Here is a 12310-nt window from a genome sequence, read left to right as displayed (position 1 = left end):
TGGCTTAAAAGTTTTTTTTTTTTTTTTTTCGCCTGTGTGTCTCTTTCTGTGTGTGTGTGTGTGTAGGTGATCAGTGCAGCTCTGTCCCTCCTCACCCCTGAGAAAGCCAACCTGATGCTGTTGTCACCAGAACACGAGGGCCAGTGTCCCCTCAAGGAGAAGTGGTTTGGCACACAATACAGCATGGAGGGTGTGTTTTTGTGTTTCTGGATATATATGTGTGTGTGTGTGTGGTGTGTGTGTGTGTGTGTGTGTGTGTGTGTGTGTGCGCTTGTTTACTGTCAGCGCAACAGCTCCTTCCCACAATGTAGGGATTCTGTGAATACATTGTCTTTTTTCCCCTTGTGTGGTGATATTCAGCCTGATATAATGCAGAGAGCCAGCGGTAGAAATGCCAGCATTTATCTCTGTCTCTTATATGGCGAACAATAGCGTTCGAGCAGCATTTAAATAAGAAAATGTACAAAACCAATATTTCATTGTTGTTGCAATAAAGTCTTAAGGTCACTCAATTCAGAACACAAATCTAAACTGCAAATGTAGTATATTGTGCACTAATAGATGTTTTCCCTTCTCACAGACATCCAGCAGGAGTGGATGCAGCGGTGGATAGGACACCTGGAGCTGAACAATGACCTCCACCTTCCTGCTGAGAACAGGTTCATTGGTGGGTGAATAAATTTCTTTGTGCAGTACAAGCAAAAAAAAAAGTGCTTCTCCTGAGCCAAAAAGGCTGCAAGTTATCTTAAAAGTGTCCAGTAAGGTGATCATGAACTAGATGGGGTTGAGCAGTTTGTACTTTTGCTTTTTAATTCATCCGTCCAGCAACTAGCTGACCAAACCTGGAGAAAAACTGCATTTTGATCAATGTATTCTGTCATTTGTAATACTGATCTGATGGAGGTGGTATAATTCATGCTCAAATTTGTGAACTCATCCTTCGTGCCTTAAGCCTAATTTGAACAGAGTTTAGTTCTCGAGAAGAGGTTTGGTGATTTCACTGTCACCTGTCAGTGATTTTAACCCCATTCAGAGCACATATGTTTTTCATCTCCTGCCTCAGCGATAATTACAGCAGCAATTACCTTCAGTTTTTCTTTGAATTTGCTGCTTATCCCACAATTCAGGTCCACTCTGGAAAGGTACTTTGGATTTTAAAAATGTACTGTGAGTTTTTTTTTTTTCCCCCCACTTCTTCTTTTTACTGTTACTGAGTTTCATTAGCTCAGCCTCCAATATGACAGCTGAGGAAGTTAATTCAGACGATGAAAGAGAAAGTAAAGATAAAACTAGACTCTGCAAGCTCATTTCATTGGACTGGTAATTCTGTCTTTGCTGGTATACCTTTGTATATCTAAACTCATCTCACGTGTAGTGAGTTATGTTTTTAACACTGTTTCAGATACCATTCCCTTTATTACTGTCACCTGTCGACATTCAGAAGGAGATATTTAAGTATTTTGAAGCTATCTTTGTTGTTATTTTAGCTAAATAATTACTGTTCAATAATGTTAATACTAGCATTCCACTTATTTACCATTTTGCTTTTGTAACACAGAATTGATGAAGCAGGACCAGATGTATATTTTTTTGTTTCACTCATTCCTGGTGTCTGTATTACCCACAGTGAAACCAACAGTTCGGTCTGAGATTTGGGTTTGTTCTGCTAGTAACGACTCATATAGCTTAGAGCCACTAGCCTCAAGCAGAAATGCAGGGCAAGCTACAGAGTTCTGGTAGATGGAGAGTTGTTGTTGTTCTATCAGTCTTGTCACAATAGGATTTTAGGCACAACTTGAAACTTTGATGACTTACTGGCCTGATGGAGGCACTAGACCAAAAGTTTACATCTTTGAAAGTCTTCTACCATCAATACAACTGTCACAAGTTATACAAATCCAGCTAACTTTCTAGACTGCATTGATTGGCCTATTTGCAGTAAATTAACTCTTAAAATGGCAAACAAGACGCTCTGGTACAATCCTGACCAAACTTTTAAGGATACATTTTGTTACTGTGTTCTATTTATACATTTTGGAGGGCTACAGCAACACATGGCCAATTCTGACAAAATGTGGAGAGAGGTTGTGTCTTCGCTTATCGGCCCAAGGGTTCCTGAATCATTTATTGGGGGGCGACATCTTTCTCTGTGTTGACAAGTTTGCTGCATGTTTATCCCCAAACTGGCCCTATTGAATTGTTGGAACTCACACATTATTTATGAGATAGTACCATGTGGAATAATGATGATTTATTGTTTATGTGCATTTGCTCAGCCACTGACTTCACCCTGAAGCCCTCTGACTGCCCAGACGCAGAGTTCCCTGTTCGGATAGCCGACAGCGACAGGGGCTGCCTGTGGTACAAGAAGGACAACAAATTCAAAATCCCAAAAGGTGAAGTGCGTGCGTGTGTGTGCGCGCGCGCGCTTGTACTGTGTGCAGCATTTAGCTTGCACGATGTTTCCATGAAGACACTTAATATCATTAGAGTGATATCCGTTTGTCCTCTCTCCTGCTGCAGCCTACATCAGATTCCACTTAATCTCTCCTGTAATCCAGCAATCTGCTAAGAAGTAAGTTCAGGCTCAGATTTGACCTTGAGAAAATAGTGTTTGTTTTTCATTGTAACACTCATTAACATCTGCTCCTTTTCTGCCACTCCTCCCTCTCTTTTTTTTAAATTTGTCCCCTCCCTCCCTCTGCCTACAATGTCATCTCCTTGTCCTTTTCATCACCTTAATCTTCCTTTTTACTTTCCTTTTTTCTCTCCAACTCCTCTTTTTCACCTCCTTTCCCCGACCTCTGTCCTTCCTGCTCTCCTTTCTCCCGAATTACCTCCCTATCTTTTCCTTCTCTCCACCCTCAATCCCCTGTCCTCCCTCCCCCTTTCAGTGTGGTCCTGTTTGACCTGCTGGTCAACATCCTAGGCCACAACCTGGCAGAGCCAGCCTACGAGGCTGAAGTGGCCCAGCTGGAGTATAAACTGGTAGCTGGTGAACACGGCCTGGTCATCAAGGTCAAAGGATTTAACCACAAACTCTCTGTGAGTGAATCTATTGGGAGAAACTGCGCATACACACAGCTACAGATATGATTTCATAGCATTAAACCACAACTGATTAATAAAGCAATGTATGCCTTACACATTGACCATGAAATAAGTATACTATTTCACAGTAGTGTATACCTGAAAATGAAATATTGTACATGTAAGATAAAACCTGATGTTACAGGTATCAACTTTTCTTTTTCCTGTAATTGTTGCCTATATTTATTATAGTTGTTTTAGAGTAGCTAAGATAACTATTTGATACCACTGTCTAATAAGGCATACCTTACAGAGGGTTTAGGAGAGGTAAATGACATTTTTATCAGTGGTCATAAATCATTGATTAAAGCTTTGTAGATCAATAGACAGACAATTATAATTTGCCCCAAATAAAGAATAGTGTACATTTTGGGATTGACAATATTTACCATCTGGTATTTGTCAAAAACTGCCAACCCAACAGTTTGTCTTATTACTGGCTTTATGGTGATCAACAAAGCATTAAAGGAGTGTTAGAGTTAGATAATAAGATAGATACCACCCTTATGTCTGCACCTTAAATATGTGGTAGGAGCCACTGTGTGGTTAGCTTATCTTAGCATAAAGACTGGAAATAAGGGGAAACAGCAAGGCTGGCTCTGTCCAAAGGTAAAATGTGCCTACCAGCACCTCTAAAACACATTTACTGACTGCTGTCTATAGCTCCATATTTACCATTCAGACATGAGAGGGGTGTCAGTCATCTTGTCTAAGTCTAGGTGGGGAGGTGTATAAGCATATTTTCTAATGTCAAACCATTCCTATATTAATGGTTGTAAAATCATTTCTTGAAGCCAGTCAGAAATTATACCTACTTTTATTTAAGTGGTGTCAGCTAGTTACATTTAAATACAGCTACAGCTGTATATAAATGTGTTACTACTTTTATTTTTAAGCCACTTTTACAGATAATCACTGTAAAAATTGCTCAGTTAGACATAATCGCGTAAGTGCATAGTCATATTTATTCTAGACACAAAGACACATGCAGGTGTGTTTGTATTCATGATAATGATGGTCTGTCTGTCTGTCTGTCATTTCTCTGTGTAGTTGCTGTTCCACCTGATCATTGACCACCTGGCTGATTTCTCAGCCTCCCCTGACGTCTTCAGCATGTTCTCAGAGCAGCTCAAAAAAACCTACTTCAACATCCTCATTAAACCTGAGAAACTTGGCAAGTGAGTTGTCCATCTTCAGTCTTTTTTTTCTCTTGTGTTTCCATCTAACTTTCTGATTCATCACCAAGTCTGTGATGCCTTCTAGTGGTGGAATGTGCGACAACCTTAAACCAAAGAGCCGCCTCCTCTTGCCGCCCTCTTTTTTTTTTCTTTCTCTCTCTCTCCTCTCACTCTTCCTCCTCCCTCTCCCTGTCCTCTTCTCCTCTTTCCCAGGGACGTTCGTTTGTTGATCTTAGAGCACTCTCGCTGGTCCATGGTGGAGAAGTATCAGGCTCTGACGGCTGGTCTGACCAGCAATGAGCTGATGGAGTTCAGCCGGAGCTTCAGGGCCGAGCTGTACGCTGAGGGGCTGGTGCAGGGCAACTTCTGCAGCACTGTAAGTGGACAGCAGTCGGCACACAGACAAGTAGATTGATTAACAATAAAATTAGCTCTTTGCATCAACTGAATCTGAGTGTGCTTGACGTTGTTCCAATGTTTTGCTGATTCACTCTCCTCGCTCTCTTTCTCTCTTATCTCTACCTGGTCATTATCCTTTTATTGTATTTCCTCCACAGGAGTCAGTGCAGTTCCTGCAGTATGTCACAGAGTAAGTCGACTCTTATACTGAATGCGCTCCCTAATGAGAACACCAATACTATACAATCAAATAGATTTGTTTGCCACCATACACAGTAATTTGCATTAGCTTCTATTGTTTAATCTATGATTCTCTTTTCATCTTCTTCACCTTTACTTTTTCCTTTATTTCCTCCTTACAAACTTCCTTCCTCCTTTCTTTCTTCCTCTCCTCCTTATCTCGTTACCTCACCCCTTTCCTTCATCCTCCCTTCCTCCTTTTTGTCCTCCCTCCTCCTCCTCCTCCTCTGGCAGTAAGTTGCAGTTCTCCAAGTTGCCAGCAGAGGTGCCAGTGATGTTCAGGGTGGTGGAGCTTCCTCTGAAGCACCATATCTGTAAAGTCAAATCGCTCAATAAGGGAGACGCCAACTCTGAGGTCACTGTTTACTACCAGGTACACACATGCACACATCTGCAGTCCATCTTTACATCATAACTTAATTAACCAATGGAAACAAAAAATTTTAGCATCCCTTGTTTTCATTCTCACTGTTCAACTCCCATTTTACTTTACCTCTACCTCTGATCTAGTCTGGCCCCAAGGCTTTGAGGGAGCACACACTGATGGAGCTGTTAGTGGTTAGTGCTGATATGTTTTACTTCCTTTTTTCCACCCATTCCTTTATTCACTCTTGTCAGTATCATCAGGTCATCCCTCCATCTTTGATTGAGATGATGTTTTTCAGATGCACATGGAGGAGCCCTGCTTTGACTTCCTCAGGACCAAAGAGACTCTGGGGTGAGTTTCTCTTGTTCTGTTTCCATTCAAACTTCAGTTTTATTTAAAAACTGAAACTATCATTTTCCCTATTTAGCATTTGTAAGCAGTATACAAACATTTAATGAATGGTTTATAATATTATTATAACATAACAGTTTTAAATGTTTTTAATGTACAGTATTTGTCAGCAATTATCTTTAATTAAGACATATTTTATGTTATAACTGTATTTTACCACGCTTTCATTATCTAATAAAACACCAGCCTCAACTTATAAATGACAATGGGAGGAGTTACAGTTGTTGACAGATTATTAAACACTTATGTTTGATTACAGCTGCATTATTGTGTGCATTTATTAACTGCTCATGCACTGCTTATGAATTAGAAATAGGAGAAATTGCAGTGTTACTGAATGCGGTAATGTTTGTACTAAACTCTGTCGTACAATTTAAAAAAAAAAGAAAAAAAAAAAAAAAGAACTGAAAACTCATCTTTTCACGCTACTAGTTCTACTTAGATATTTTCCAGCAGTATCTATTGGAATTGACTTACTGTTAAGTTTATGTTCTGTCAGCATTTTCTGTCTTTTATTTATGTAAAGAATTTATCTTTTCTGCTATATTTTATATGTGAAATTTGCAAATTATTACATTTTTAATACTATTTCATTTATTAACTACCTTAATATATACATTTTAATATAATAATATTTTAATATGGGGGTGCATCATTAATATAGCACCAGTAACTTTGGCACATCATGCCATTTCATTGCTTCTTTTCAATACCCCAGCCCTGCCTCCCTTTCATAACCTTTGACTTTTTTGTTTCCATTTCTTGCCATTTCCACTCATAGCTGTTTTGTGCGGAAATTGAGGATGTGGCTGAAAATGTACTTTCTGTCTCTGCGTAAATGTCTCCGTCTTTATTGTGAATTTTATTATGTTTTCCAAAAGAACAAATCTGTGTCGATCTTGTTGAGACACTGCAGGATTTTTGCTTTTCACATTTATCCACGCTTCACGCTGTCTCCTTTCTTAACTACTATATGATTAAATTGCAGCTCTTTGCTTTCTAGACTGGTTTTATTAAAGAGTGAAAAGTAGAGAAAGTCAGGACAGGTGGGACAATAACTTTTGGAAAATGAAATGCACCTTCTGATCTAGTTATTTTGATCTGTCTCTGTTTATCTGCTTCTCAACATCTCTAATCCTGTCTGTCTCGTTCCATATCTCCTGCTTCAGGTACCATGTCTACCCCACCTGCAGAAACACCTCAGGTGTACTGGGTTTCTCTGTCACCGTGGAAACACAGGCCACCAAGTTCAAGTGAGTCTGCAACACAATCGTAACCTTTTATTTGCCCAAAAGCAAGATAGGATTTATCTCAACCACTTTCCCAAAACCAATGTATAATCTATCTCACTGTTCACCCAAAATCCAAGCTACAATTTATCTATGTGGCCCTGGAAAGAGGAGCGAGTTGAACTGATGAATGACTAAAGGAATCAAATACGCCCCATAGCCTATAATATATCTCTCTCCCCTCATGAACTTTTTTCTCTCTCAGTACTGAGCTGGTGGAGTTAAAGATTGAAGAGTTCTTGGCTTCATTCGGGGAGAAGCTCAATGCGCTGACTGAGGAGGCCTTTAATACTCAGGTCTGTGTCTGTGTGTGTATTATTGTGTTTGTGTGAGCTTCCTATGGTTATGGAAAAGTAGAAAAAGTTACAGTGAGCGATACATATCCGAAAAGTTTTAGAAATGTCAAAAGTTGTTCTTGAAGTTACTTTGGTGGATTAATAACACATTTTCTAACCGTGTCAGACCCTGCTATACAGGCAGAAGAAGAACAGCATGTAGAAACCTTCTGTGCTGCGTGTGTGTGTGTGTTTTGTACAGGTCACTGCATTGGTGAAGCTGAAGGAGTGTGAGGACACACACCTCGGGGAGGAGGTGGACAGGAACTGGGCTGAGGTGGTTACGCAGCAGTATGTGTTTGACAGGCTCAACAGAGAGGTGAGAACAACACACACACATACACACACACATCTGCAGCCAAATAGGCAAACAGATGCATCCTCTTTATGCTTTTGGGGACTATATATTGACTCTTAATTCAAACTGACAGACATACACCCCTGACATATCACCTTAATAAAGAGTGTATGGCTGATGTATTACTGCCAATTAACAAATCGAGCAGATACATAGCAGCATTTTATCCCATTGGAGTCATGTTACCTACCAGCTGTCAGATGTAAGTGCAGTATTCACTCTCCTTTTAGCTATTGCTTGGTCTCCACCAACTCCTGAGGGAAATATCTGGCTGTTTGTTGCTCGGCAGCTTGTGTACAGTTAGTTAATGAACTGGTTTAATGTCAGCAGTGAGACGGGACGAAACACTAAATGAGCCGTTAAAACAAAACAGAACAAAACAAAAACAGTGCGCTAAAAGAGTTTTTAAGAAGTGGGCGACACTTCTGTAGTTCTGTCACTACCAACTATCCCTCTCACATGCCTCATAGTCATTTGTCCATGTCCTTCAGCCCAACCAGTGTTCTTACCATCAGTGTTTATGTGTGTTTAGATCGAGGCTCTTAAGCAGATGAGCAGGGCTGAGCTGGTCTCCTGGTTCCAAGAGCACCGAGGACAGAACAGCCGCAAACTCAGCGTGCATGTAAGCAGTACATTTGTTTTTGAAGGGTATTTTACACTTTACTTTTGTGCACATAGCATCACACTAAATGTATCACTGTTTCCTCAAGGTGGTGGGATTTGGTGCTGAAGAGAATGATGAGGAAGGTGGTGATAAAAAACAAGATGAAGAAGGCAAAGACGAGGGTTTAAGTTGCTCTACATACGGCGAGGTGTCTAAGCTCACCTTCCTTCCTGCCTCACCCAAGATAGAAGGTGCCGTTGCCGTCATGGACATCCCTGCTTTCACTGAAGGCCTGCCTCTCTTCCCCTACCACAAGATACTCGAATGAACTCATGCTCAGACTATGACACAGACAGATGGCTGAGCATTACCTCTTACTGAGCCACGTTTGGGGACACTGCCTCATTAGAGATGCAGGCACTTAATATGTGGAGGTGAAGGAAGGTTGAAACAGCTCCGGCTCCTCTCTGGACCTGGATTCTGTCTCTGGGGCCCAGCTGTAGATTTTACTTACACTGTGTGCATAAGCAAAAGGCCTGGAAGTGATGATAGAGTTTTCTTTTAGCTAAGTGATAATCTATTCTGTTTTCTCACACTCTATTATTTTATATCCTCAGACACCGGGGGTGTGGGAGCGCTCTATTTCTTTCTCTATCCCACATTGACTGAAAATCTTTGAATCAAATTATTCAGTTCTCTGAGCTCTGCTGCTATTACAACACTGAATCCCTGTCTTTTCCTCTGTTTGTGTCGAGGCCCGGGCTGAGTTTAATACCTTTTAAAAACACAAATCAACTGTGAAATCTGCGGAAATGCTGAGTCCTTTGAACTCCAGATGTATGCGTTTGAGTGACTGTGTGCTAGATTTCAAGCTGTGCCGTGTGCTACTGTTATTAGCTGACCTCGTGCCATGGTATGAAACTGTGCAACAAAATAAATCAGTGAGTGATGAGTGAATGAATGGAGCCTATGGAAAACACACCTCTGTTGAGTTGTCTTTACGGTAGAAGTAGTATATCAAACAACTGAAATCTTAAGACTAAAATTCATTTTATTCTGATCTTTTCTCATACTAAAGCAGTAAGGAATTCACATTTACTCTTTTACATGCCTGCAATTTTCTTGACATAGTCATCACGTTTAAACAGCGCAAACACCACGGATGACCGAATACTGCTAGAATCCACTGTCTGACAAACAGCGAGGTCTGTTTAAAATCCCAAGTGTTCGAGTGCTGGTGACTCAGTATGGCGTCAGCTGTTCAATTTCCACAGCTGTAATGTATGTTAAAATTGTACATTACTCAGACCCTCTACCTTCTCCCTGAGGAAAAGGTTGTTGCAGGTGATATTGTGTGGGCTTGTGGCTGGTGACACTCTGCACTACTGAGTGTAATTAAAAACTAATCCTGGGCCCAGTAAGCAGAGCATGTCAAAAGAATTGACTAATATGCCCACAGGAAGGTCTGATACTATAGCAAAGTCTTCACCTGCAATAGCCTCACATACTGTATAACGGTAATGATGTTACCTGTACAATGGTTGGCATACTAGCTTGTCTACATGAAAAGTACAAGCTTTGTGTCTGTTGCAGGTCCACTGTATGTGCTTGTTCAGCATATCATTCCAAAACCATGACAATTATTATCATGCTGTAACAACCTCCGCTCTTTTGGGAATGCCACCCACAAGATTTTGGAGCCCGGCTGCAGGGATTTGCTTTCCATTCAGTTACAAGAGCATTAGCGAGGTTGGCGATAAGACCTGGCTTACGGTCAAGATATTGAATGATGCTGAGTTCAGAGCTCTGTGCTGGACAGTCAAGTTCCTCTTTTTTTCCGTCCATTTCTTCATGGTTTTTTGTACAGGGGTATTTTTAGGTATGTAAATCAGTGAAGAAAAGGCTTTGTTACTGCTGCCACAAGGCTGGAAACACACTATTGTCTGGAATATCATTATGAGCAGCAGCTTGTATTCAGAAACTGTGCCTCCTATATGAGCTGTCAGGACTTATGTTAGAACTACACAGTCACAGTCAGAGTTTTCCTAAGTTACACTAACCTACAATCTATTGCCTGTGGTTGGCCTGGCCATGTGTCACTCAAACAGTCAGCCAATCAGAAGAGAGACTCAGACATAGAATGCCCTGTTCTTCCTAGAGCCCCAGAGAAAGACATGAAAGATGTAAAATGACATCGAATTAAGTTTTTTAATGCATAAAACTACAAATATATCGCCTTATGGATATCAAAATGTCAAATGAGACACGGAGAAAAGAGTAAAGTATGAGATCCTTTAAACCTGCACTAACAATTTTGGCCACTTGGGGGCAGTGGATACAAGCTGCTAGCATAAACTACAACTGGCTGCAATTTAAACACAACTCCTGACGTCATCAGCAATGGCGAACTTGTAAGCAAACATTTTATTAATCCAGTAGTCACAGAGTAACATTATCGTCTATTCGGAGTCCTGTGTCTGTCTGTCTGGCATATGTAAGTCCAATACTCTCTCTTTTGGCTCTCTTTTGGTCTCCACCAACACCTGAGATTAATATCTGAATTTAACGTGAATGCTATACAGTGTACGCTAGCTAAGACTGGTCTCTAACGTACGTCGGTTTTAGGGCTTTTACTTTGAAAACCTGAGAACGGTTAGAGTGAAGTAGCAGTAAAGGTTGGGGGTATGAATTTAAATATAATTTTAATTGAATTATTTTTGGGTAATATAACATCAAATGTTAAAAGCAGCCACATGTATGAACAGATGTTTTAGTGATAAAAAAATATGCTGGTGGTGGTGGAGAGGTAGACTCATGGTGTGCTTTTCTACATTAGCACAATACAAAATTAGAAGTAACATAAAAGGAAGCCCAGCTGAAAAGAAGTAAAACTCTGCCTGTGGGAAAGATGGTGTTGTTTCACTCAATTTTTAGTGATACAATGTGGAATTGACTTGGCAAGTTCAGGGTGTATAGCAGCAACATACAGTACTGTACAGTCCCGCAGAGCATTCTTGGTGATGACAAACAGATCTAATTAGCTTTCACTTTATTGTGATATGAGCTGTGCCTCCCTGGTTGATCAGCTGCATTAATCTGCTCTGTGGGGAGTACAGGATATTAAGCATAGGCCACTTGTCCTACATTACACTAAACCAAAGATAATGTAGCTTTGATGGACAAAACTGATTCTGTGAATATGAGCTACTAGCAATGAATAGAGGAACTTTTTAGCTTCAGAAAAGCCTTGGGTCTGAATATACTGCTACCGTATGACTCCTGAAGTGTGTGTACTAGAATCCAATCCTTGAAGAAGAAAAAGGCTGTGGTTCTTTGAAGGCTGAAGAACTTGAAAATCTATTTTCACACTTTACACTCCAGTATCTCACATAAAGGTTTAGTGATGTCTCAATGTGGTGAGCTCAGAGGCCGTAGAAGGCACTTGACTTTATTTTTGTTGTTTATCAAAATATTTTTTGGCACTTTTTGACTGTTTGGCCTTTAGAAGAGTGGTGACTTTTAGAGCTCTTTTAAACCTTGTGCAATGCCATCAGACATTCAGCCTAATATCTTCACTTTGTTACCTCAGAGTTTGAGCTCAGCGTTTTCATGTGATATTCCTATTAGTTTCTTTGTCCTCTTGTAGTAGCGGTTGCTGTATATAAGAAAGGGTTTATTGAGAAATAAATCAGTTTGTGTTTTTACTAGTATAACAAGATTTACTGTAGCTATATACTCCTTGTCATCATACCTCACTATAGTGCAGCAGACCATTTTTGCCTGTCGCTGGCAATAAAAGATTTCATAGTTCATGCTGAGCTTGCAGTGAGACATTTTGATTATACCATCTCTTTTCAGGAAAGGTTTCACTTTCAGATTTCTAAAAGAGAGGGTCTCCTTTAGAATAATTTTGTTACTTTGCAGTTGGACATTTATTATCGACCTCAACTGGCATATTTACCATGGGAGCCATGGTGCTATCATTGGCTAAAAAATAATGGTATCATCCCTTTATCTCCAAATGTCATATAAAAGAGAA

At 40.2% G+C, this 12310-nt stretch overlaps 1 protein-coding gene across 3 annotated transcripts in view; it reads left to right on the top strand.

Annotated features, from left to right (window-relative positions):
* nrd1a (nardilysin a (N-arginine dibasic convertase)) overlaps positions 1-9250 on the top strand; it is a 32950-nt gene extending 23700 nt beyond the window's left edge. For all 3 annotated transcript variants that reach the window (XM_018663535.2, XM_018663536.2, XM_051078045.1), the window contains exons 17-32: positions 67-190; positions 581-667; positions 2277-2396; positions 2524-2575; positions 2895-3045; positions 4141-4268; positions 4482-4644; positions 4826-4857; positions 5142-5280; positions 5418-5465; positions 5573-5625; positions 6855-6938; positions 7180-7270; positions 7512-7628; positions 8200-8289; positions 8378-9250. In XM_018663535.2, coding sequence (XP_018519051.1) covers positions 67-190; positions 581-667; positions 2277-2396; positions 2524-2575; positions 2895-3045; positions 4141-4268; positions 4482-4644; positions 4826-4857; positions 5142-5280; positions 5418-5465; positions 5573-5625; positions 6855-6938; positions 7180-7270; positions 7512-7628; positions 8200-8289; positions 8378-8599 — 1701 coding nt within the window. In that variant the 3' untranslated portion in view covers positions 8600-9250. The remainder of the gene's footprint in view (positions 1-66; positions 191-580; positions 668-2276; positions 2397-2523; positions 2576-2894; positions 3046-4140; positions 4269-4481; positions 4645-4825; positions 4858-5141; positions 5281-5417; positions 5466-5572; positions 5626-6854; positions 6939-7179; positions 7271-7511; positions 7629-8199; positions 8290-8377) is intronic.
* Positions 9251-12310: the final 3060 nt, after the last annotated feature.

This window comes from Lates calcarifer, linkage group LG19, assembly GCF_001640805.2.
Source record: "Lates calcarifer isolate ASB-BC8 linkage group LG19, TLL_Latcal_v3, whole genome shotgun sequence".
NCBI lineage: Eukaryota > Metazoa > Chordata > Actinopteri > Centropomidae > Lates > Lates calcarifer.
Note: the sequence above shows the minus strand (reverse complement) of the source record. Positions and strands in the feature narration are given on the sequence as shown.